Source organism: Candoia aspera, chromosome 11 (genome assembly GCF_035149785.1).
Source record: "Candoia aspera isolate rCanAsp1 chromosome 11, rCanAsp1.hap2, whole genome shotgun sequence".
NCBI classification, from domain to species: Eukaryota; Metazoa; Chordata; class Lepidosauria; order Squamata; family Boidae; genus Candoia; species Candoia aspera.
Window position 1 is genome coordinate 1,449,558 of NC_086163.1, and position 25,543 is coordinate 1,475,100.

General features: G+C 46.1%; 1 protein-coding gene across 1 annotated transcript in view; it reads right to left on the reverse strand.

Moving 5' to 3' along the window:
• Nucleotides 1-1,345: 1,345 nt before the first annotated feature.
• Nucleotides 1,346-25,543, reverse strand: part of CFAP263 (cilia and flagella associated protein 263) — a 29,100-nt gene continuing 4,902 nt past the window's right edge. Inside the window, exons 3-10 of the mRNA XM_063312984.1 lie at nucleotides 22,733-22,894; nucleotides 22,246-22,401; nucleotides 20,607-20,687; nucleotides 13,887-14,042; nucleotides 13,293-13,400; nucleotides 3,649-3,804; nucleotides 1,989-2,090; nucleotides 1,346-1,697 (exon numbers count right to left, since the gene is read on the reverse strand). Of these exons, the coding sequence (XP_063169054.1) occupies nucleotides 1,689-1,697; nucleotides 1,989-2,090; nucleotides 3,649-3,804; nucleotides 13,293-13,400; nucleotides 13,887-14,042; nucleotides 20,607-20,687; nucleotides 22,246-22,401; nucleotides 22,733-22,894 (930 nt within the window). The 3' untranslated portion in view covers nucleotides 1,346-1,688. The remainder of the gene's footprint in view (nucleotides 1,698-1,988; nucleotides 2,091-3,648; nucleotides 3,805-13,292; nucleotides 13,401-13,886; nucleotides 14,043-20,606; nucleotides 20,688-22,245; nucleotides 22,402-22,732; nucleotides 22,895-25,543) is intronic.

Here is a 25,543-nt window from a genome sequence, read left to right on the forward strand (position 1 = left end):
CTTCAGTTCCGTTTGTGAATTACTAATTCAATCATTTATTCTCAGAATGTTTGGATAATAATCTAACCTACAGGCATCTTCTTCTGTGTACAGGCCAAGAAAAATTGGTGCTATATGATAATTCTGTTTTTTATGTTCAACATTTCTTTATATTCTGTTATTCTAGCATTTTTTTCATTTCAAGCATTTACAACATGCAAATTTAAAACACGTATCCCCTGCTAAAGATTTCTCACAATGAAACCTCCCACTCCATATATCCCTCAAGATGTCAAATATTCTGTACACTTCTAGATGTTGCCTCCAACGTATCACGCTTTTTCTTGTTCCTCCAACTCAGCAGCAGCACGTGCTGCATAATTCTGACCCAGGACGGCATCCTCGCATAAATACCCATTTTCAAACACTTTCCTTAAAAGCTTCTGGTTTCCTTGTCTTCACTGAGACATTATGATGGAACAGGGTTCTTCTGCCTCCTACATTTCAAAGCTTGCAGCCTCCTCTTGTGGCTGCTGAATGCATGTCAGTAATGAGGGTTTTCACTGAGCCGTTTCTAGCATGACTCCCCGAAGTACTGGCAAACTGCACTATCTTTCTCTTGCACTTTTCTTTCTCCTTACCACAAAGACGGCATCGCTCATCTCCTCATTTCTTGGAAATACTGACACGCCACCTGACAGAGACTGGAAGCTGACTTAATATGCTTGCCCTTGCTTGCTACGCCAACCAATGCCACGATGCTTTCTGCAAAGGTGATGTGGGGATGTCCTTAGGCGCTTTAAAAATGACCTCCCCAAGCATGGGGGACAGTCCAGGCCAATTCCTCCCAGTCACCCTCAGGGGGCTCATCAGCCGCTGACCCTGGTGGGGTCCCTAATTGGCCAGACGCTCTCGGCCTGCCGGCCGGCCGGCCCATCTGGAGAAAGGTGCCTCCCCCAGTAGGCTGTTGGCTTGACTGGCTTCCTCCTTCACCTGGGTCCACCCCAGCAGCCCTTCCCTTGAAATGCAAAAAGCCCCAGGATCAGGCCACTATGGACATGCACCTGGACTGGGACCTGCCTGGCTCAAAGGTCCCTTTGCTCCCAGTCTTGGCCACCCTTTCCGCTTTTTCCTCAGGCACCAGCACCTGCCCAGGCTCCTGCAGAGGAATCCTTCCAGCAAGCCTGAATGCGCAGCAGTCCATCTGCTGCTGGTGGTTGCAGCTGCACTTCCTGTTTTGAGTTTGGGGAACCTATCTTTGGAAAAAGTACCGCATTCGGGTTTGTCAGGCTTCAGGCCCCCCTCTCCACTTCTCAAGATGCTAAACTTGAACCCAGTACACACAGATGGTCTGAATGCACCAGTGTACTTATCACTCTTTTTATTCATTCTCGTATTGCTGAGTTTGAACGTACCTCATACTCGGTAATCAAGCAGATCTGCTAACAGCTTAAAATAGATCAGTTCACTAACACACTTCAAAAACCAGTTTGCAGAGACATTGAAACAGAGGCCTTGAGATGGAAAAAGCCTCCCTTTTGGGGACATACGGGGCTTTGTGCCTGTCTGGAAGCCAGCCCTGCTGATATGCAGAGGGGCACCTCTGGCCCAGAGGGTCGTTAGGGCCAAAGCTCTGCACCAGGACGATGGGGCAATCGGTGCAGACAAGTTGGCTGGGTTTCTTTTCTGCCCCCTTTCTCCTCATTCCTCTAGAGGCCCTGTGGAAAAAAGATGCTGGTTGTGACTAACTCTGCTGTGCAGCGCTGCCCCCACTTTCTTTAAAGGAAAGAAAGGAAAAGTGCCACAGTGGGACAGGGGAGAGGGAAAATGCAGTAGGTGGAGGGGGACTAGAAAGAGAAATGGGGGGGTCTTTGGGGATGCTGTGCAGGCAGCAGGCCCCTAAGAGACAAAGCGGGGCCATGGAAGGCCACAGAAGCCCCACTGTGCTGGTGCGGCTCCTGCTCCCCTCACAGGCCACACAGGGGGCTGGTCCATGACCCCCTTCCCACCTCTCTCCCTCTGAGGCTCTCTTGTTCCGGCAGAAGAGCCTGCAGCTGACGACTGGCCATCCTAGCCTTGTGCCAAACGCTGCGGTAGCTCTGCAAGACCATCTGCAAGACAGAAAGAAGAGGAGGAGGACAGGCTGTCTCTCCTTTCAGAGCACTCCTACCAATAGAGGCCTCCTCCATGCCTCTGAAGGTTCCGGCATCATCCGAAATTCTGCCTCTATGAAGGACAGAGTCCGCCTCCACAGGAATCTCCATTTCTTGGGGGCAGGAGGGCTGATGCGCGTATTTCAGATTCTCAGAACACCCTGTGGATATTCTCACAAAATGGCTGGCAGATAACCAGTTAAAATCAATTTACCAGAACGTTACCCATCTGCCCCTATCCTAGAATGTTGCAGATCACCCTTTTATCCTTTCCCAGGTAGGGGGACAATTTCCAAACAAAGCAAGAGTTGCAGCTGCCCACTATTTCCATTACCCAGAAAAGCCCAGGGGACCCATTTGGAGCCTAGAGGAACACTTGGGAATGGAGATGTTCCTGCAGGTCGGCACTCTGCTTTGCTGCATGCCAGTTTGGTTTCGTGGCTTAAGGCGCTGGCCTAGAAAACAGGAGACCGTGAGTTCTAGTCCTGCCTTAGGCATGAAAGCCAGCTGGGTGACTTGGGCCAGTCACCCTCTCAGCCCAACCTGCCTCCCAGGGTGGTGGTTGTGGGGAAAAGAGGAGACGAGAGTATTAGATATGTTCGCCACCTTGAAAAGGCAGGATAAAAATATAATAATAATAATAATAATAATAATAATAATAATGCCAGCTTTCCACTTTCTGATTACAAAAGTGTTCTAAAATGTAAATGGTAAGGTAGACAGGGAGACCAATCAGCACCAAAGCAAGCATGTCACGTTGGAGACCCCAGGCCTAGTTCAAGGAAGACCTCTGCAAGGTGGGAATCCCCTTTCCCCTTTCAGCAATTGGCTGATCTCCCTGTTACTCATGGCTTTCTTTGTTGCACGGGTGGTATGAAGATCTCTTGGGTTCCAAAGTAGAAGCCAAAGGTCACAGGGACGATGGCCCAAGAAACTTCTGCAGGTCCTTCTCATCGACAAATGGCAATTGGCTCTTACAGACGATTAAAGACCATCTTGTCTTCGTTTTATTCCTTTTAGACCTCAAGCTGAGCAACTAACTTTGCAACTCCCATTCCAAATTTCTTTCTTTCTTGCATCTGTAAATGTTGGAGGATTTGTCGGGTGATGTCTAATCAAAGTACCCAGATCAGCCACGTCTACCTTTCACAACGAACACAAGTAAACACCATAGTCAGAACTTACCTGCCTCTTACTTTTCTCTGTTACTGACCTCTTCCAATTCTTGGAAAGTTTAAACAAAAGCTGCTCTACAAAACAGTGGAAACCAAGTTCCTGTCCGCAGTCACCAACTAGGAAACACAGTCCTTCGTAACACTAAGCCCGACACCTATATTTATTCCCATGATTTTCCTATGCTATTTAGGAACTTTCTCCAATAAAGATTTTTGCTTTTCTTCAACAGGATGCCATGAACTGTCCTGTGGCACATCAACTAGGCTGTCCTTCTGTGAAGGACACAGCCAAGCATCCAGTGTGCTTCCAACAAAAAGTAACCTACTCCTCACAGCTATACCTCAGCAATTTCCACCTTCCTCTCCCAGATCTTGAGGGTATTTTCTAGTTCATAAACTGCCATCTTCTCATGGACATAGCTGAGAACAGGAGGAACTTTGTATTCTGCCAGCTGTCTCCGTAGTTTTTTGTTCAGGATCTCAGCCATTTCCCATTCCTGTGAAAGAGAGAAGGTATTTTGATAGGAATTCTCATCTTTGGTCTGATCTTTTCCCTACCACTGGATTACCATTAACTGGGAGTCAGGATGCTTACACCCAGAAAATGGCACAGGGAAAGGATTAAACCCATCCCCCCTTATCTTACTGCTTCCTTAAAATGCTGAGCCCCTTCCTGCTTCTTTGAAGAAACGACATTAGTAGTACATAGTCTGGCCCTTCATGGGTCCCTAGGAAGATCTACTCTTAGTGACCTATGTCATGTTCTCATTCTAATGTCTGGTTAACATTGTAATGTTTCACATGTCATTCTTGGTTCCGTATCCCTTCACCCGGGGTTTTTCCATTCTTTCGCCCTCCCTTGTTTTGAGGGCTTGGAATGCATGTTTGGGTTTGCGCTCCTGTTCAAGGTTACTTTCCCAGGCGCGTCTAACGGCTTTCAGCACCTGGGAGGGGGAGCGTCCTGACGGGCGACGGGGCGGGACCTGCCCACAAGCAAGGCTTTTAAGTTTGTATTTGGCGCGCTTTTGCTCATTCTCAGCTTTCTCTGTATTTGCATACTATTCCTTTAATAAATCAGTTATCTTTAAGCCCGAGCTTGTGAGACTGAGTATTTGGGTTTAGGCAATCGTTACATAAAGCTGAGAATCCTTTTTATCCATTTTCCGCTAGCCCCATCCAATCATTGGATAAGAGGGAACGCTAGCGATGACAGAACCTCAACCTCAACTTCGCGCAAGTGAGGGAAGCGAGGAAGAGCGGGAGGCGGTCAAAAGCCGGCCAGTGCTAACTTCGAGAGCGCAAAGAGCAGCCCGTCGAGAGTTGCAAGATATCCAATTGGACGAGCTGCTGATATCCATGCAGGAGAGTCTCAGGAGTGAACATAGAACTGTCATGGAAAGAGCACAGGGGAGGGGGTCTCCACAATTGACCTGGGAGCACGAAGTCCCCTTGTCACCGAGGGTGGTGGTAACCAACCAACCCTCGGAGGAGCCGGTCACTCCGGCCCGTATGAGGGCATTAGAAGATAAAATGGATTTAATTGTGACGATCCTCAAGGATCTACCCAAAGAGGATCTACCCGGAGAGGCAGAGCCCACCCCGGAGGATTGGGAGGAAGAGCCGTCACAGTACCCCAGGCATAGTACCATGGTGACCCGGGGGAGAAGCAAGACTCGATCAGCCCGTCAAGGGGGGGAGCGAGAGGCAAGACCTCCTAGGGATCGACCACCCATGGGGGCTCGGCGCACGCTGACATTAGCGGCACCGCCACAGCCAGCTGAGCCGGCAAGATCCTTCCCACCATTTGGAGTGAAGTTCGATGGGGATCCCACCACGCTCTCCTTCTTTATTACTAATGCCAAGCACTACATAGAAGATTGGGGTCGAAATTTTCGGTCTGAACATGGCAAGGTCAATTTCATTGCTAACAAGCTGAGAGGAAAGGCAGCGGATTGGTATGTGCAACTATGCCAAGCTGAGGCAACTGAGTTAGAGGACTTCGATGACTTTTTGTGGGCACTTAAAGAGCATTTCGAAGACCCCTTAGCTCAAGAAACGGCCAAAAATGACCTGCGGAAACTTTACCAAGGGTCCCTCCCAGTTGCCAAATATGCGTTGGAGTTTAAAGCTTTGGCAGGAAAAGTGGAAGACTGGTCTGAGCCAACAATCATCGAATTGTTCAAGCAGGGGCTTGAACCCGAAATCCTTCGATGGGCTCTGGGTAGAGATGATCCTAAAACGCTATATGGGTGGATTCAGTTGGCGGGAAGCGCAGAAAATGCCCTACGAACCTATGCCCATACCAAGGAGCTTAGACAAACACGTCTCGCTAGAGGAGCGCGCACATCTGGACTTGCCAGCCGCCCTAAACCAAAAACCTGGGAAGAAGAGAGGGAGCAACGGTTCTCCAAGGGTCAGTGCCTCCGATGTGGGAAAGAAGGGCATCGAGCCACGTTGTGCCCGAGACGCCGTCCAGAGGAACGACAGACTAAACCCACGGTAAAGACGCCTGCTCCTGCTCCACCACGAAAACTGAAGGCAGCCCTCGCGGAACTGGACCCCCCAGACCTTCCCTTCGGTGAAGAGGAGGAAGAGTTGCAATTCGAGCAGCCGGCGGGAAAAGCCTACCACCTGCCCTGAAGGGCGCCCTAGGGCAGGTGGAAGAAACCGGGCGTAACCATGATTCGGTGAGTGGAAACTTCCCCACACTGACTGTTAAAGTTAAACTAAGCTCAAAAACCAAAACGGTGGAAGTGTGGGCCATGCTAGACTCGGGTTGCTCCCGTTCCCTGATGCACCCTGATGTCGTAGCGGCTCTGGAACTGCCCACGTTCCCTTTGCCAAGACCCATGATTTTCACCCAATTGGATGGAACTATGGCGGGAGGGAAAGCAGTCAATCTTTCCACGGGACTGGTCGCCTTGCAGATGGGCTCCCATCAGGAAAAGCTGCCATTTGTGGTAGCTCCAGTGGGGGGGCCTCTGGTAATCTTGGGGATGCCTTGGTTTGTGCAACAAAACCCTTTTATCAACTGGCTGCATAGAACTGTGACGTTTGCAGATGGATTTTACAAAGTACCCGAAAAGGACCTACTGGAGGACATGGAGGGTGGAGGGGTAGCGTATACCACTGTGCAAACGCTTCAACCTCTTGAGGGGCTACCCAATCAGTACCAAGATTTTGCTGAAGTATTTGGGGAAAAGGAAGCAGATTGCTTGCCACCCCACCGAAAAACGGACTGTGCCATTGAGTTTTTACCAAATGTAAAATTGCCTCACCCAAAAATATACCCCATGTCTCCCAAAGAGCTTACCACGCTAAGGGAGTTCATTGACAAAAATCTGGCTAGAGGTTTCATTGAGCCGGCAAATTCCCCGGTAGGAGCGCCTGTCCTATTCAGGCCAAAAAAGGATGGGTCATTAAGGCTTTGTACCGATTTCCGCGGGCTCAATGCGGTCTCAATATTAAATAAATATCCTTTGCCCCTGATCAAAGATATGTTATCACATCTGGCCAGAGGCAAAATTTTTTCAAAACTGGATTTGAGAGAAGCCTACTTTCGCATTCGCATAAGGGAAGGGGATGAGTGGAAGACAGCGTTCAACTGTCCTCTTGGGGCTTTCCAATATAAAGTCTTACCATTCGGGTTAGCTGGGGCACCTGGGGTATTTATGCAACTAATCAATGAGGTCTTGCATGACCACCTATTTAAGGGGGTACTGGTATATTTGGATGATGTATTGATTTATACTGAAACCATGTCAGAACATATCCACCTGGTGCGTCAGGTACTGGCTAAATTGCAAAAAGCACAGCTGTATGCAAAACTGTCGAAATGTGCCTTTCATCAGTCGCAAATTGATTACCTAGGGTACCGAATTTCAGCTCAGGGCATTGAAATGGACCCTGCAAAAGTAGAAGCCATCGTGGCATGGGAACCTCCCCGTACCAGGAGACAATTACAGAGTTTCCTTGGATTCTCTAATTTCTATCGGACATTCGCCCAAAATTTTGCGGAAATCGCCCTCCCCCTTACTGAACTGTTAAAAACTAAAGGACAGGGGGATACGCGACGTTCAAAGAACCCAGGCGCGCTCCTTAAATGGACTCCAGCCTGTCAGCAAGCGTTTGAAGCGCTCAAACAAATCTTTACCACAGAACCGATTTTACAGCATCCAAACCCCTCTAAACCCTTCGTTGTACAAGTCGATGCTTCTGATTTTTCCATAGGAGCAATTCTATTACAAGCTGACCAATCTGGCGCTTTAAAACCCTGTGCCTACCTCTCTCGCAAATTCACAGAAACAGAGAGACGATGGCATGTTTGGGAAAAAGAGGCTTTTGCTGTAAAAACAGCGTTAGAGACATGGCGACACCTATTGGAAGGCACTTCAAACCCTTTTGAAGTCTGGACTGACCATAAAAACCTGGAAGCTTTAAGCACCAGTCGAAAACTCAGTCCCAAACAGCTGCGCTGGGCTGAGTTTTTCAACCGCTTTGACTTCACCCTTAAATTTATACCAGGCAAGAAAAATTTCTTAGCTGATGCACTCTCGCGCAGACCCCAAGATGCTGGCCCAGGGCCAACGGTCCAAGGCACAGTCTGGACCGACAAACAATTAGGTTTGGCAGCAATGACTCGCAGCCAGACCCGAGCGCAATCAACTCCGCCTCCAGCCGCTCCGCCTTCCAGCCGCCCGCCTCCCTTGTCAATTCCCTCCGATTTGCAACAACAGTTGCTCTCCCACCTGAAAACAGATACTTGGTTGCAAGCCAATAGACACATGTTAACTTTCACCGATGATCTTGCCTGGCGCAACGATCGTCTCTATGTACCCGAACCAATGCGAAAAACCATACTCCAGCGCTGCCACGATGACAAGCTAGCTGGACATTTCGGCTACGTGAAAACTTTGCACCTCGTTCGCCGCCAATTCTGGTGGCCAACTTTACTCAGAGACTTAAAGGAATATGTCACTGCGTGCCCTGTATGTGCGGCGATAAAGCGCAAACCGGGCAAGCCCCAGGGTCTCCTTCAACCCGTGGCCACACCATCTGTCCCTTGGCAGGATATCTCCATGGATTTTATCGTTGATCTACCCCCTAGTCAACGTAAAACTGTCATTTGGGTCGTCAAAGACTTTTTCTCCAAACAAGCCCACTTCATCCCATGCGCTTCTATCCCCACCGCACAACAGCTGGCACGCCTCTTCCTCATCCACGTGTACCGCCTCCACGGTATCCCCGCCCGTTTGGTGAGTGACAGAGGCACACAATTTACGTCACAATTTTGGCGGGCATTTTTGAAACTTTTGGGTACGAAACAATCACTTTCTACCGCCTGGCATCCGGAAACGGACGGATCTACAGAGGCGGTTAATTCTACATTGGAACAATACCTCAGAGCTTTTGTTAACTACCAGCAAGACAACTGGGTCGATCTACTCCCATTTGCTGAGGTCGCTTACAACAATTCCATTCATCAAACCACTGGTCAAGTTCCCTTTAAAACAGTTTTTGGACGTGAATTTGTTCCGATTCCTGAACTTCCTCATCCTCAACCGCTACCAGCCACCCTCGCTGGCTGGGCAGACTCTCTCAAAGACTCATGGGCTAATATTCTACTCGCTCTCCACCATGCCCAAGCTACCTATAAACGCCATGCTGATGCAAAGCGTTCCCCAGAACCATCCTTTGCTGTCGGCGATAAAGTCTACTTGTCAACTAAGTTTATTAAATCTCCACAACCCTCTAAAAAACTGGGTCCTAAATTTGTCGGTCCTTTTTCAATTGTTGCTCAGCTCAACCCTGTTACGTTTAAACTTGATTTACCTCACAACCTTAAACGTTTACATCCTGTTTTCCATTGTAGCTTACTCAAACCCTGCCTGTCGTCGGACCGTTGGCATCCACAACCCGCTCCTCCACCTCCCCTCATGATTGACAACCAGCAACACTTCGAGGTGACATCTATCCTCGATTCCAGACGCCAGCGCTCCACTCTACAATATCTCGTCCGCTGGAAACATTTCCCTCATCCTGAATGGGTTGCTGCTCCAGACGTGCATTCTCCTCGTCTCGTAGCCCAATTTCACTCTGCCTATCCTGACAAACCGGCTCCCTAATTTCTTTTGGGGGGGCAATATGTCATGTTCTCATTCTAATGTCTGGTTAACATTGTAATGTTTCACATGTCATTCTTGGTTCCGTATCCCTTCACCCGGGGTTTTTCCATTCTTTCGCCCTCCCTTGTTTTGAGGGCTTGGAATGCATGTTTGGGTTTGCGCTCCTGTTCAAGGTTACTTTCCCAGGCGCGTCTAACGGCTTTCAGCACCTGGGAGGGGGAGCGTCCTGACGGGCGACGGGGCGGGACCTGCCCACAAGCAAGGCTTTTAAGTTTGTATTTGGCGCGCTTTTGCTCATTCTCAGCTTTCTCTGTATTTGCATACTATTCCTTTAATAAATCAGTTATCTTTAAGCCCGAGCTTGTGAGACTGAGTATTTGGGTTTAGGCAATCGTTACACCAGTCACGGTAGGGAATTTCTCCACTGTCACAATTTCTCCACTGTCACTATTTCCACTTCCCAACTCCCCGTAAAGCAGTTTGAAAAAGATCCACAATTGTCTTCACTTCTGTCAACTCAGAAATGCTGGGAACAAGGACCAAAAACCACTGGCCTGCTCCAAGCTGCTACAGTTCCCGCAAGAACAGTAATTCTTGACCCCCTTGAAAAAATGAAGCAGCTTCCCCAGTACAGGAAAGAAGGAAACGGAGAGTCTTCTCAACTTCGCCCCACTTGCTTGCTTGCTTGCTTGCTTGCATGAGCTATTGAGCAAAAGATGCCAAGCTGTCAAGGTCACATTTCCATTTCACAAATTGCCAGGGAGGGGAGCAAAGTAAGAGTTCCCTCCAGGGACTGAACGGGCCACCCCAAGTTCCGCAGAGCTCCAGCACTTCCAGCCAAAAACTGGCTTTGGAGCAGTTTCTCTTGTATCAAGTCTGAGAAGTAAAGGGGCAGCTGAGGCACAGGATCAGATTGCGCCTATGCAACCTCTTCCCTCTTGGGGATCCCATCACTCCCTATGGTTTACGGAGGAACTGACAATGATGAAACAAGAGACAAGATGCCTAGAGCGCCACTGGCACTCAACTAAGGACGAACCTGGCCAAACTCAGTTAGAGCTGCTATTAGGGCCTACCTTGTGTGGTAAGGGCAGCAAAGCAACAGTACTTCTCCACCCTTATTGCATCCGCAGATTGCTGCCCCACAGCTCTGTTTCGGGTGACACAAGCCCTCTTGGGTAGAGGGGGCCTGGGGAACCTTTTACAGGGACGTGCAGAGGAATTTGCTCAGCATCTGACAGATAAAATCACTGGGAATCGACTGCAGTTGGATGCTGGCTTTGCTGAAGGTTCAAAGGAGATGCCTAGGGTGGAGTCTTGCCTGGTTATCTGGGAACATTTTGAACCTGTTGGACCTGAGGAAGTTGACAGGGTCCTTAGGACTGTGAGCTCAGCTTCCTGCTCTCTAGATCCATGCCCCTCCTGGCCTGTGAAAGTGGCCCGGGGGTGTCGTGTGCGTGTTCTAGCAATGGTTAATTCTTCTTGGGTGAGGGGGTTGTCCCTTTACCTCTTTAAGGAGGCTTTGGTTCACCCCCTCCTCAAGAAGTCATCGCTAGACCCCACCATACTGGACAATTTCTGCCCAGTATCTAACCTTCTCTTTTGGGGGAAGGCGACTAAGAAGGTGGTTGCGCAACAACTTCAGAGGGCCTTGGATGAAGTGGATTATCTGGATCCTTTTCAGTAAGGATTCAGACCAGGGCATGGGATGGAAATGGCACTGGTCACACTTTTGGATGACTTCTGGCATGAGCAGGATGGTGGCAGTGCATCCATCTTTGCCTTACTTGGCCTCCCTACTGCTTTCAATACCATCAACCATGGTATCCTTCTAGATCGACTCAGAGGACTGGGGGTGGGCAGCACTGTGTTGTTCTGGTTCACCTCCTTTCTCCAGGGCCGATTCCAGTCAGTGGCGATTGGGGAGGAAAGATCCCGCCTTTGGCTCCTAGTGTGGGGTTGCACTGCCCCAAACAGACCCTGTGCACAACATGGGGGTCCTCCTGGACTCACAACTCCTGCTCAAGGAGCAGGTGGCAGTCGTGGCTAAGGAGGGCCTTTGCACAACCTTGTCTTGTGTGCCAGTTGTGCCCGTTTCTGGACCTAGAGGCCTTGTGCCCTGGTCACCTCCCAGTTCGACTACTACAATGACCTCTACATGGGGCTGCCCTTGAAGAGTATTCAGAAACTTCAGCTGGCGCAGAATGCTGCGGGGCGGGCAGTTATGTGTGTTTCTGACAGAACAAATGTTACAACTCTGCTTCGTGAGCTGCATTGGTTACCAGTTTGTTTCTGGGTCCAATTCAAGGTGCTGGAGTTGACCTTTAAAGCCCTTCATGGAGTGGGACCAGGTTACTTGAGGGACCGCCTCTCCCCGGTATCATCTGCCAATCCTACCAGATCCAGGAGGGAGGGCGTGTTGCAGGTTCCATCATCTAGAGAGCTGCATTTGGCGGGCCCTGGTGGCAGGCCTTTTCCCTGCGGTGGTGCCCACACTGTGGCACCTTCTCCCCCCAAGGATGAGGTCGGCCTCATCACTCCTGTGCTTTCTAAGGTCCTTTAAGACCCAGTTATGCCAGCAGGCCTGGGGACCCCAGGGGATGGGGGAACTAGTGAGGTGGCTCCATTATTAACATCCCTTCACCTATTCATTCATTCATTCATTTTTCAAATTTCTATCACTGCCCATCTCCCCTGAAAAGGGGACTCTGGGCGGTTTACAATCAAAATTAAAACACATAAATTACAATATAATAACTCTTTTCTTTTCTGTTTTTGGTTTTGCCTTTATACTTTTTAATGTTTTTATATATGGTTTTAGGTAATAATCGTTTATATATTTATTGTTTTATCAGATTGTTGTACGCACCCAGAGTCACTTTCATGAGATGGGCGGCTATGTAAATTTAATTAATAAATAAAATTAGCTTAACAGACAGACAATGGCACATGACCCAGGAAGGGTGCTGAAGTTCCCTTGGTCTTATGCCAAACGCTGGAGCTTTTGCTGGCAACCCCCTCTCCATTCCCTTTTCTACTCTGGGGAGTTCCTCTCTTTGATTATCCAGGTTTGCCCTCTAGAGTTTTTAACCTTTTATCCATGTCCCTGGAACATAAAAGATAGTGAAGCCAAGGGTTCCAAGGAGTACTATTTTCATTTCATGCCTGGACTTTACATAAGTGGTTCATACATTAGTATACATGCACATGTTTTTTTCCTTTTAGGGCCAGGATTTTTTTCCCCACTGGAACAATTTGATCTACTTTGATTGAGGTACCTGGGAAATCAAAGGCAACTGTTAAAAAAAAAGTCGAAGTGCAGTAAAAGCCAGCCACTCGGCTGGCTCCAAATATCCCATGGTGTCATGTTCGCCGTTTCAATGTGTTTGATACATCGTAACGTTTCGCATGTCATTAGCTGGATGCGTGTTTCATCTTTGACGGGAGGATGGTTCCTGTTGGGAGGGGTTTATCTCTTGGCTGTGATTTTGGAATGTATTTGGGTTATCTCCTGTGTTCAAGGTTACTTTCCCAGGCTAGAAGATCTGACAGTTGCCAGCACCTGGGACGGGCGGCTCTGCTGGTAGGGAGGCGGGGTTACGTGTGCAACGAAGGGTTTAAGTTTGTATTTGGCGCGCTTTCTGCCATTCTCAGCTTTCTCTGTATTTGTCCTAAGTTCCCTAATAAATCAGATTTCATTTAGCAACCTCTTGTGAGTCTGAGTATTTGGGCTGGGCAACCATTACACATGGAAGCAATAAGGCTGCCTCCACAGAGTAAACCAGCAGACGTCCCTGACGTTTTTCTTCTCCTAGGAACAGGATCCCGGCCCCTGCTGGGAGCCTCCCTCTTAATCCTACCTCTTCCACAAGGATGGCTTCACGTGCAATTTTGTCCAGGGATTCCTTTCTCTGAGCAATGTCTTTCACCAGGTAGGCGGCGAAGGTGGTTGCATGCTGCAGCTTCTTCTAAAATGTAACATGACCCAGAGGAGATAGACTCAGAGGGTGGAATCATTGTCAAAGTACAAGAATTTGGATGTGCCTTGATTTGACAAAATCCCATGAGATCCATTCTGACCAGAGGACAAAGGTCAAATGGGTCAGTCTGATGGCAAAATATGGGTTGGGCTCTGCCTGCTTGGGGAGGGACGGCAGCCTGCATGCCCTGAACCCCTTTCAGGCTTCCATTTTCCTCCTTCCAGTCATAGGAATTCTACTAGTTGGAAAAGCTGCAACCAAACTCCCAATGTCTGGCTATCCTAAACTAACGCTGATCTCTCCTACAGGGCCGAGGGGGGAGGGCCAAGGTTCTTCTATAGCCGATGGACAATGAGTACGTATGTGATGCGGGGACGGGGAGCATGTGGTGGATGGTATTTCAGGGCCCCGTCAGCAGCTCTCCTGAGCTACAGATGAAGGGCCTGAGCCAGGCGGATTATTACTTTGCCTTACTTTGTAGAAGTTGAGGATCTGGAGGGCGTTGCCAACCGTCAGCTTCAACTGTAGCAAATCCTGGTTTCGTTCATCTATTTTCTCCAGGAACTGAGCATTCTCAATCTTGAGCTGCTGGAAATCAACCTCGTGCAGCGCCTCTCCCAGCTCCTCCTTCTGCAAGTCAGCCACAAATTGGGGCAGTCAGTGTGACAGGCATCCACCCGAAACGTTCCAGAGCTGCAGCTCCATGACCTGACCCTTCGCTGGATAGTCCCTTACCACTAACGCTTCGCAGCAGTAAAGCCAAACTGCAAGAAAAGGCTGAAGAGCCAAGTCAAGAAAGGCCGAGAAAACCAAGACGGTTTCTGGGGCAGGGAGGGAGGAACATGGGGTGAGAGACAGCACAGCTTTAAGGTGCAGACCCAGGGATGATGTGCAAGTGCACTGCTCTTCCGTCCTGCAACAACGGAGGCTAGGCAAAGTTTTTGGCGAGCTTTATTCAAGCCTTAACTACTCTTGCTAAACTTGGTTAGTTTTAGCTCTGATTAGCTTTTTCGTGGTTAGTTTAGTTAGTTTGGGTTAGGTTTTTTGTATGATGTGCAAACTGGTTAGTCTACAGTTGAATGTATTGTGTAAATCCAGGAAATGGGTCAGTTCAGTAGCCTAGTAATGCATGTCCTACAAACACAACCCCAAACTGTGAGGCATTTGCAAGTGTCGAGGATCAGAGCAACACGGAGCTGCACTCCTAAACACGCCTATGCCCTGTAAGCATTGCAGGTTTTGATCCAGCATCGTTACCACAAGATTGCCAAAATTCTAGACAGCTACAGCTGTTACCTGATCTGTTCCCCCACAAACTGCACCTTCAATGGGCTCAGTCCTTGCACAAACTCCAGCACTTTTAACTAAACCCTACAACTCAAAATATTAAATATGACTTTTCCAAACAAGCAAGACCTCAGGTTGTATAAACATGCTCTCAGCCTCCCTAACTACATGGTTGATGGTGAGCTCTGTAAGACAAGAGTAGATTTAGCAGACATTAGATCAGAGTTCTCAACAAGGGTTCCGTGGCACCCTAGGGTTTCGTGAGAGGTCATTAGGGGTTCCCGGGGAGGTCGCAATTTATTAAAAAAATTATTTCAAATCCAGGCAACTTCACATTGAAGAGGGAAGTTTCATTCTTTATTTTTAGTTTAAGGACATCATTAATGCATCTATACAGGCCTACCCATGAAACGAATATAGTAATTTTGTAACGTCTGGCCGATATTTGAGCCTGAATGTGCAGGGGCTCCCCAGAGATCAGATTGGCGCCAACCCTGCTGGCCTTTCAAGACCCTGAAAACGTGATTTTGCCGACGGGGACCAGGAATTGTGGCAAAGTCGGCAGAGAGGTTGTATTGAGTATTACTGTGATTACATCAGCCATGAATGTTATGGTTTTTATATGATGGTTTTATATGCTTTTGTATTGTTTGCACCGTTTTTAATTGTATTATCTGGTTGTTTCATATTGTTTTATCTGTTTGTTAGTGGCCCAGAGTTATATTTATGTGATGGCTATATAAATTGGATGGATGGATGGATATAGATAGATAAGCAAGCAAGCTACAGAGAAAAGGCAGTTCACCTAATTGACCATTTCCTAAATTCTGAAGTGAAAATTTGCTTTTGTCTTCTTGGGACATTTAACCAATCAAAAGAAAAGTACAGCGATCGTGGCCCTCCATCACCTGCTCAGCCAGCCCTTTTCTCTTCCCCCAAACTCAATGGAGTCGGCTTCCAACCCGCACCGTCAGCAGAAAAGCACAAGCAGCTCCTTGTCCCTCTCCTGATCAGTCCAGGAGCTACGCAACCTTAAGTTCTCCCCCAGGAAGCCGCCCTCCTAAACTTGCTTGTCTGCTTCTCCTGCAGTCAGTCAAGGGCCTTGACCATCAAGCCCCTTGACCTCTGCGCCAGACTCATTTGCCGATTGCCAAGGGTTTTTATGTCAGCCCTGAGACTGGGAACGTCTCGGCAAGAATCTTTGTATGATTTGCTCTTCATCTTTCTCTCGGTGAAGCAACTGTATGAAATTCCCCCCAGACTGCTACCTGCCTGAGGTGTCTGTGCTAACCTTTAGACGGTTAAGACCCGATTCCCTGTAAATTGCTACTGTAACTACTGAATACCAACTCATTGGATGGCCTGGAATGCCATTACTTTCAAATACTTATAATAAATTGTAGTAATTAGTTACTAGTTACTAGTTTCATTTTTGGTCTCCAGGAACATGCAAGTCCATTTAATAAAGACCCAACAGAACTAATGCCTTCAACTCTAAATTCCCTTGAGTTTAGCGATTACGCTTCCCCCTTTTTCCCCCTATGTCAGAAGCATCACCAGATCTTCCTATTGGGTAGATTTTGCCTTCCGGCAAATGCACAAATCCTTTCCTGGGATTGGAAAGGATTTAAGTGGTTTCAGGTTTGCCTTCCTGAATCTGGGAGCCCTGCCCAAACTTTTGCTTTACTTCGTCCCTTGGTATCATAAGCCTAGTGCCCCAGTCCTGGAAATATTCTCAGTTCAAGGACAATATACGGAATGTAGGAACCCCAAGCATAGAGAACTGGTGAAATCATCCTGCCTTGGTCGAGCTTGTTAAGCCCTTTTATTGTTAACTTGGCTTTGGAACCTCTAGCCGCTTTGATTCAGCAATCAAATAATGTTTTGGTTATAAAGATGGGAGTTAAACATACATTGTTAATAAATGTAGATGGTATTCTCTATCTAACTTTGGGGTTGTCATAAAACAATGTGGTAAATTACCAGCTTATCTCAATTAACTAGAAAAAGTCCAATATTCTTCCATTTGGATTTAAGGCAAAACAGTGAGTTTTGTCTATTATATGAGGGAAAATACCATCATTTTTTGCATTTAAGTCAAATTTTGATATAATTAGATACTCAAAAATTAATTTATGGCAGAATACATGTTGTTAACATGAATCTTAGTTCTAGATTAATATTTTCTAAGGGGGATTCCTATGCTAATTACTCTTAAATACTCAACAGATTGATACATTGAGAAAACATTTATAGGAAGACATACACACACAAAAAGCTCCCAGGTTTTCTCTGTCTAAATTGTGGCTTCCATATAAAGATGGCAAATCTGAGTTTCCAGATTTTCAATGTACCACCAGGCTTATGTTTTTACTTGGTTTTTTTCCCAGAGCCCAGCGATTTGGTTGAAAAACCATTATTAGTATAACTAAAAAATTATGACCTGACCTCTCCAATACTTTGGCAAGGCTCGATTCCTCCTTTAGCAGCAATTCAGTTGTTTTTCCAGTCAAAGCTACAAGATATATTTGGAGGATTTTGGATGGAAACCGAAGCCTGATCCCACTTCATTAAAAAAGGACACTTTGGAATCATCCCAATTTAAACATCTAAACCTACAGTTTATTTCAATAGATCATTGAAGAATATTGCTAAAATAGAGACTACTGAAATATGCAGTTTGAGTATCTTATTCTAACAAATGAATAGTCTTTTATCTGGAAGAATGTCCAATGTGTTTCTTGCCATCTTCAGATTAGACTCAAGACTTTTTCTACTTTGCAGCTTCATTGCCAGCCTGCTGGACTCCCAGGCTGGCAATGAAGCCTTTTCCAGCTCTCAGCCACTCAGGCTGTGAGGCCCATCCACACTACGTTTACCCTGACTCTGACCGCTGGCCTTTATCACCTCTCTTGCCACAGAGGGGAAGGAAGCAACAATGGCTTTCATTTCCGGGGACGGTCCTTTAGGACATGTGATTTCAACAGAGAGCCCTTTGGATGAATCCCCCTCCCTTGTTTTCCCCTGCACTTCACCCCAGATCACCAGTGAACCACTTAAAGGAAAAAACACCCAACGTTTCACCTGTCCTGCAGCCCAGTGTCAAATTGCCAAAGAGGGTGACTACCAATGATGGTAGGGAAGGGGTGCTCCTGTCACAACACACAGTAACCAGCTGCGGTGGAGGGATTTCCTTACAATGAAAGGAAGCGCAGGTGGATTGGAGAGCCTGCCTGAGCCGACACAAATGGGAAAACCCTCTTTGAGGTGTAGCAGGAAAGATGGGCAGAACTTGCCTTCCTGGTGCATGTAATGGGCAGTAGGAATCACCACGAGGAACAAGAGGAAGAGCCACAATAAAGACAAGTCAGACAAAAGAAACTTGAGCCCCAGGCAGAAACATAATTTGAGAAGGAATCTCAGACATGACCCTCCCTAGTTCCCACAAAGATAGAGGGAGGGAGTGGGAAGCATATCCAGATTTGCAAGGTTCTGTTACTGTAAGCTTATAATAAAAGTAGTTTTAGTATTCATGACTCTGGTTTACCTCGAAGAGCTGACAATGCAGTAGGGGCAAGTAGAGGACACTATGTGTCCCTGCCCTTAAGGGGTAGTTAGTGGCCCTCATTCATGCTGGGACAACCCAGACCTGGGGATCAGTCCTAACTCATCAGAAGATTCTTTATTATTTTATGGGGCACATTACAGGTTGGGTGTTAACTTTTTTATGCTGGAATTTTGAGGGGATTCTAATACATATGATTTAAGCTATCCATATGGCTGTTCCATTTTTGGTCTAATGTTCACATTATTGTTGATAAGATTTGGGAAAGAGAAATAAGAATTTAAAATGTTAAGGTGATGTTCAATTATATAACACAATCAGGAATTTATCCATTTATGAAGAACTTTGTCTTATCAATCAATATTTATTCAGTCAATCACCAGCAAAATTTAAAAAGATAAAAGCGAAGTGAAGCAGTTAGAAACAATAATATACTAACAACTGGCAAAATAAATCACATAATAATATAGCATCCACTCCTCTATTCCTATATTGATACATTTATTACCCAGGTAATGTAAATCTGAAACATTAATAGGTATAAAATATAAATATACTGTATATCTCCCAACACACCTCGCCTGGCACAGGGTGGTAGGCGGCAGCATTGCAACCAAAAACTCTCCCCACGACCCGAGTTCAATCCCAGCAGAAGCTGGATTCTCCGGTAGCCGGCTCAGGTCGACTCAGCCTCCCATCCTTCCAAGGTCGGTAAAGTGAGTACCCAGCTTGCTGGGGAAGGTGACGGCTGGGGAAGGCAATGGCGAACCACCCCACTCTATAGTCTGACAAGAGAATGTCGCAAAAGCAGTGTCCCCCCAAAGGGTCAGACATCACTCGGTGCTTGCACAGGGGACCTTTCACCTTTCACCATATATCCCCTAACACTTTATTAAGATATAACAAACCAAAAGTAATATTCAGAACGACGGTGAATGCATCTTTAACTGGTTTGGCTTACTTGCATTGCGGCAACCCAAAATTTAGCTGCTGCACACGTAATGAATGGTTTTAAATCCTGAAGAAGATCGTTCCCATAAAAATTATCTGGACTCCCAGGAAATTTATCCATTGGGGTCAAATGTAGATTGACCGAATGTCCCGGTAAAACTCACAATACACGTGAGATGGTTTCACCTTCTTCACCACGTGAGCAGATATGCTCAGCTATACGGATTTTACTACACCTGCCTTGAAGAAGTGCAGATGGAAGAATTTTAGAGAATGCGATTCTCGGCCGAGGGAAAGTTAGCTTTTGCAAATAACTTGCTGGTTCCCATCCGCCCGTTTATCCAGATTCTATCGTGTTGGGGCAGCCTATTAACTTGGAACGCCGTGTCCCTTAGTTATTCTTTGAATAACTAATTGCTTGGCTTGATCGTAGTCTAATGATATTAAGAATAGTGGAGAGAGCCCATACAAACTCAGCCTATGCGCCTGCCTCCAGGGTGATGAAAATGTGTGTTAGCACTAGAGGAGTCAGTCCAACTGGGAAGAATTGTGTTTTGAGCCCGTAAGTTCTCCTCCTCCTCCAGGCCCTAACCTGAATTGACGGCATTCCTGTCTCGAGTCTTAACTGGGCATTAGATGTTCCATTGGGTGCAGCTAAAATTGATCACAGGAATTTTGTTTGCACTGTTTCTTCACATAAACTCCTGTTTGTGCCCCATAAACGATTTGGGCCAACGTTCTGGCTCAAAAAGTTTTAAAGCCGCAGGGACTAATTGTCCTCTGCCAGTGTAAAAGGAACTTTTAATAGCATTCATCGCCCTAAGGGGTGACTGCACCACCTAATTCTGGTGTGCATTCCAGGTGCCCTTACGAGTAGAAAACCACCCCAAGGTATTTAAATGTATTTCCCTGCTCTAACTTGTGCCTGTCTCCTCTCCAGGAATGTTGAGTAGCTCTTTTAGTGAAGACCAGAATTTTCAATTTCTCAAAGTTGAGAAACAAATCTGGAACTCTAGCTAAAGCAGTAATTGAACTCTGTGGCAAAAGGAATAATCACTCCAGATCTGAAATTGGAAAATGTTCATACTCCCAACCTTTGAAGCCACATTACAGACTGACCTATACAATTCCACCTTGGGCAAGGTTCAACTGGTCCCTTTTATGTATTTATTTTAATACATATACATTTCCTTTTGTTGGATTCCCCCCTCCCAACCATTTTTTTCCTCCTTTGTCCTTTTCTGTTTGCTGTTTGAGCTTTTAAAAAATATCTACTATATATATGTTGCGTATCTTGTAGGGATTTTTTACTTTCTTTTTTGTATGTTATATAAAAAAATTAAAGACATGGTTGCTGGAATTGTAAAGAATGTCTTGTGAAAGGACTGTACCTGCTTGAGCTGCATCTGCATCTTCTTCTTCTGAACTTTTAGAGAATCGTTTTTCAAACGAATTTTCTCTTTCATAACATCCTGAAAAATAAAGCAACTTGACTGATTTTTCAGACTTCTGCTTGCTTTGGGAGGATCACTTTCACTCCTGTGTTTGATCAAAATTCCAGGACATATCAGGGACCTAGGAAGCATTTGTACAGCATGCTAAACCAGAAAGCTGTTTGACCTGATTGGGGCCTGCATGATCTGTGCAGTTTAGGATTATGTCATATGAACCATATATGGATTTATATTAGGTCGTTTTGGTTGGACAGCCATGTAAATCGAATTTTAAAAAATATAAATAAATAAACCAAGTCACCACGGCTTTGAACATGGTGAAAATGAATCCTACTTATGCGCCAGGACTGTCTCATCTCAGTCATCATATATGACAAAGAAAATCTGCCTTTTAATTCTGCTATCCATATGACTACCACTATAATTTTTGAGTTTTGGAACCAATTACAATGTCCTCATTTTCTGTGAAATAAAAATATGTGAAACGTATCTATGTAAGATTAGAGAGAGAATATAACTAGAATTCATGAAACAGAAACCAAATACACCTTAAATGGACGGTTAAATGAATGGCTTGCCTTATGTTTTGATTTTCTACATTTTATATGGCAGCCACAGAAGTACTCTTAGGAAGACAGGACCTCCTAAGTGTAAAAGGAAAGGACGCTCGTTATCCCAAGATACATTACTTCCATTGATGCAGGGGTTACACTACTTTGCACAGCTTATAAATTTAATAAATAATTAGTACACATCAAGGGCTGCATTCCCATTTTGGGAGGGTGTTTCAGGAATTTTAAGGGGTGACACAGGCTTATTGCAATTTTGCAAGGCTTAAGGCACCCTGAAACCCCCAAGCCCAAACTTTTGACCTCCCCCGCTCTTGGGGCCACAGAAGGAATGCTGGTGGACCACACTTTTTGGACGCTTTATGGCTCCAATGAAAATTTCCTGTCTCTCCGAGCTGTGAGTTAAAGAGGGAGAGAAGCTGTGACTTCTATTAGAATACAGCTAAGAGTGTACATCGTATTCACTTTTTTTGGTTTAATCAATTTATATGACCAGTTCACCAGTTGCAACTCTGGGCAGCTTACATAAGATTAAATAAAAAAAACCACAGAATATAAAAACAGAAAGCAAAATACAATTAAGGCCAATCACGGTCATAATTTCAACCAGTACAAAAACTGTCTCATCCAGCGCCCTATCCTATGAATTCTGCAATGTCAGATGTCTAAGCAATATTGCTTGTTTCTATCCTGATATCATTTATACCCAATAAAAGAGGCTCAACTGAACCTAAGGGAAGAGATTCCCAAAATGGCAGTCCTATTTTTTTTTAATGGAGCTTTGTAAAATCAGATATATTTATTTTCTAGAATGATCTGATAAAGTAGGGATCCTCAATCATTCTCCAAAGGTAGATATCTGAATATGTTTCACTGTTTGGAGCACACCAAGATCAGGAATACTGTAAGAATGGAAGTGGGAAAAGAGACATTGTGTCCACATTCCAACGTCAATACAGTTTGCAGGAATAAAATGAGAACCAATTAACTGCCAACCTTCTACTGACCCTAGAGCGAATCCTGTCTTCCATGTATCGCAGCACCTTATCAGATGCAATGACACTGCCTTTCTTCTTAGTTATGGTTTTGACTATGTCTTTGTCAAACTCCATCATGGCTTTCTTAATTTCAACCATGCGAATATCTGCTTCCTCCAGGATAGCCTGCAGAATTCAAATTACACTGGAAATAAATAAATGTTATCTTTCGTTTATTGGGGGGGGGGCTTGGAACTCAGCCAGCCAAGCAAAACAGACACCCCTTGTGCTCTGTCACATCAGCAACCACCACCAGCCAAGGCCACAAAGAATACAACTGCTTGGCTCTGCTACAGCTCAGGGGTGGGGACCCGGGCTGCCACCCTCGAGGCAGCGAAGCACGGCCCTGACGACACAGGCTGGGAACTACAGTCCAGCCATACCTGGAAGACCACAGGCTCCTCATTCCTGAGCTACAGCACAGGACACAAAACAGCAATTCCATGGGTAACGATACCAAGTAATTCTGCAAGATCCTTTCAGAGTTCTTCTTCGTCCGCTGAATGTCTTCCTTAGTCTCTTCCAGATCCCGCTGGGCAAGGTCACATTTCTGTTCCACGGTCAGGCATATCAAACGATCTGCTGTGAGCCGGGATTTAGATCTGCGTCTGCCCCGCGGCTAGAATCCAAAGGAGCAGCGCTTAGTTACACTCAAGTCTGTGGCAGAAGCCACAAAAGTTGCTTTTCAATTTTAGAGTTTGCCAAACTAGCTTTTCACTTTTCTTTTTTCTGTTTCAGCATTGTTAGATTCCTATGAGACACTAGGTACCATACAACTATGACTTAAAATCTTACTTTACACACATGTACTTAGAAAAATATTTTCAAACAATAAATATGAAAACAACTCCTTCAACTCCAGTAGCAGCATATTCTACATTGGGCCCAACGTGGAAGAGTCAGAATTAACCACAGGTGTTGAATTTATCTACAGGGACACCCAAAAGGTAACTTGCTGATGATGTAAGGGAACAGAGTGGCCCTGTTAGTAGCTTGGGCCCTAAGCCATGCACGCCCACCCTTGTGAGCACCTTCCATTGGGCTGCTCAGCCCCCGTGCTGTGTTCTGGGCCAGCTGCAACTTCCCAAGTGTCTCCAAGAGCTGTTCCATGAAGACTATTATAAGACTCAACACAGGAGTCACCAAAGCCATGTTTTCCTCCTCCTGATCGCAAATTGCTTTCTCAGCTGAACCCAATAAAATGCCTTCCTTGCCACAGATGTACTGTTTGTGGCGGTCCAGCATCAATGCTGCATCCAGGAGGACCTCCAGTTCCCTAAGGAGAAAGCAACTCCTTCCAGAATAAGCATTTCTCCCAAATCCTGAAATGCAGCCCCATCCATCTTGCCACCACTGAGTTTCCATCATATCCAGTTCCTTACACTCTGGAAACATTCATTAACCGTGGAGACACCCAAACCTGAGTCCATAGGAGAGGAGAAATACAGAGGTCTATAAACAGTTCCAGAGCCGTGAATGATCCTTCCCCGTGCTTAATATAGATGTAAATATATAAGATATGAGACAAGAAAGAAGCTTGGACACACCGGGGGATAATTCCAAAGTGGTTGTGTAGAAGTTCTCCAGTATTATTTTCTGGGGACATAGGAACATAACCATCACAAAGTGGCACCTCAACCTGTAGCTCCCTCAAGCACTCCAGCAAGAAACTAGGGTCAACAACATCAAAAACCACTGAGTCCAAGAGTAACAAAAATATCACGTTTTTTTTTTCTCTCTAGGTGACAAAGTCTTGCTCCCTGTAAAGATCTGGGTGACCACTGTTGTCTCCATGTTAAATCCCAGTCTAAACCCAGAATGAAAAGGATCGTGATAATACTACCTCCCTGAGCTTGGCTAAATATGGAATACTGGACATTAGCCAATAGTTAAAATCAGCCAGATCAAAGGATGATTTCCTAAGCAATGATATCACTGCTGCATCCCTTAAGGAGACTGAGAATCCACCTGCAAAAAAGAAGCATTAATGAACACAATGACAATTGGTCAGATTTAATATTTGGAGGCCCTTTTATAAGCAAAGCCAGGGAGAGATCCCAAATACGAGTAAATGTGAACATCTTCTCCATTTCTTCAAGAGATGAATTGTAAATCTGATTCAAATAAACATTATTGGATGATGTGGTGGACACCATAGGTATGACATTGGTCAAACTGGCTTCAACGCACAGGAGCTATCTTATTCCAAATGAACTGCCCACATCGCTCACAATGGAGTTCAGCCAAAACCTGAGGGCAACTACCACGAGACTCATCATCAACCAACAACGTGAAGGAACTCCTTTGTCTGGTTCTTTATGGGTGCAACCAAGGAAAAGATCCAAAGCCGCTTCTCCTCTCTGACTGCTGTCGAGATGATCTGACAGTGCTGTTGCTGCTGTCCCACTTGTATACACCCTTGACGCTGTGCCATACCCAGTCAAGCCTTCTGCCCTCCTGCTTCACTGCTACAGGCTCCAACATGGGGTGGGGGTGCTTAGGGGCCACTTAATCAAGTGCTCAGGGGACTGTGATGTTTCATTTCTCAACCATGTTACTTATAGGAAGCCAGCCCAGTTTGAGAAATTACCCCATTTGGAATTCAGTAGAATTCATAAACCTCCATGTGTGGATCAGTCCAATTCAGTCTCCATCCCTGCCAAGGAAAAAGATCCCAGTAATCCAACGTTACCAGGAAGTGCTCCAACCCTGACAGGATGGGATATTGGTTTAGGCGTTGGACAAGGGATGGGGGAACCCAGGTTCAATCCACTCTCAGCCTGGAAGCTCACTGTTGACAGTCCAAATCTCTCCACCCAACTGAATTCACAGGGTTATTGTGGCAAAAAAACAAAAAAAACCTATACGCCACCCTGAGCCTGTGGAGGAATGGCAGTCTGAATCTAGCAAACAGACAAGGGCATCACTGCACTGCGTTTTCCAAAGGGTGGGGAATCATTGAGGGAAAAATGTGTTGCACAATGTCTTCGGTAGCACTATGGAGTCATGTTAAAGCCAAGCAACAAGCTAAGGAAATACTGGCTATCTCTGTCTTCACAGCACATCCAGATGGACCTTTCATGAGGGCTCCTCCCTGGGCTTTTTGCTGGTGCTGGGCAGCCAAACCTGAGACTTCTGGCACATGCTCCACCTGCCCTCTTCTCGGGGATCACCTGAGTTGGACAGATTTCGTGGGTTGTGAAGTTGCAGGAGCACGATGGAGGGTGCTGCTAAGCTTAGGCTAAAATTAACAGGTTGGGATTGCTCT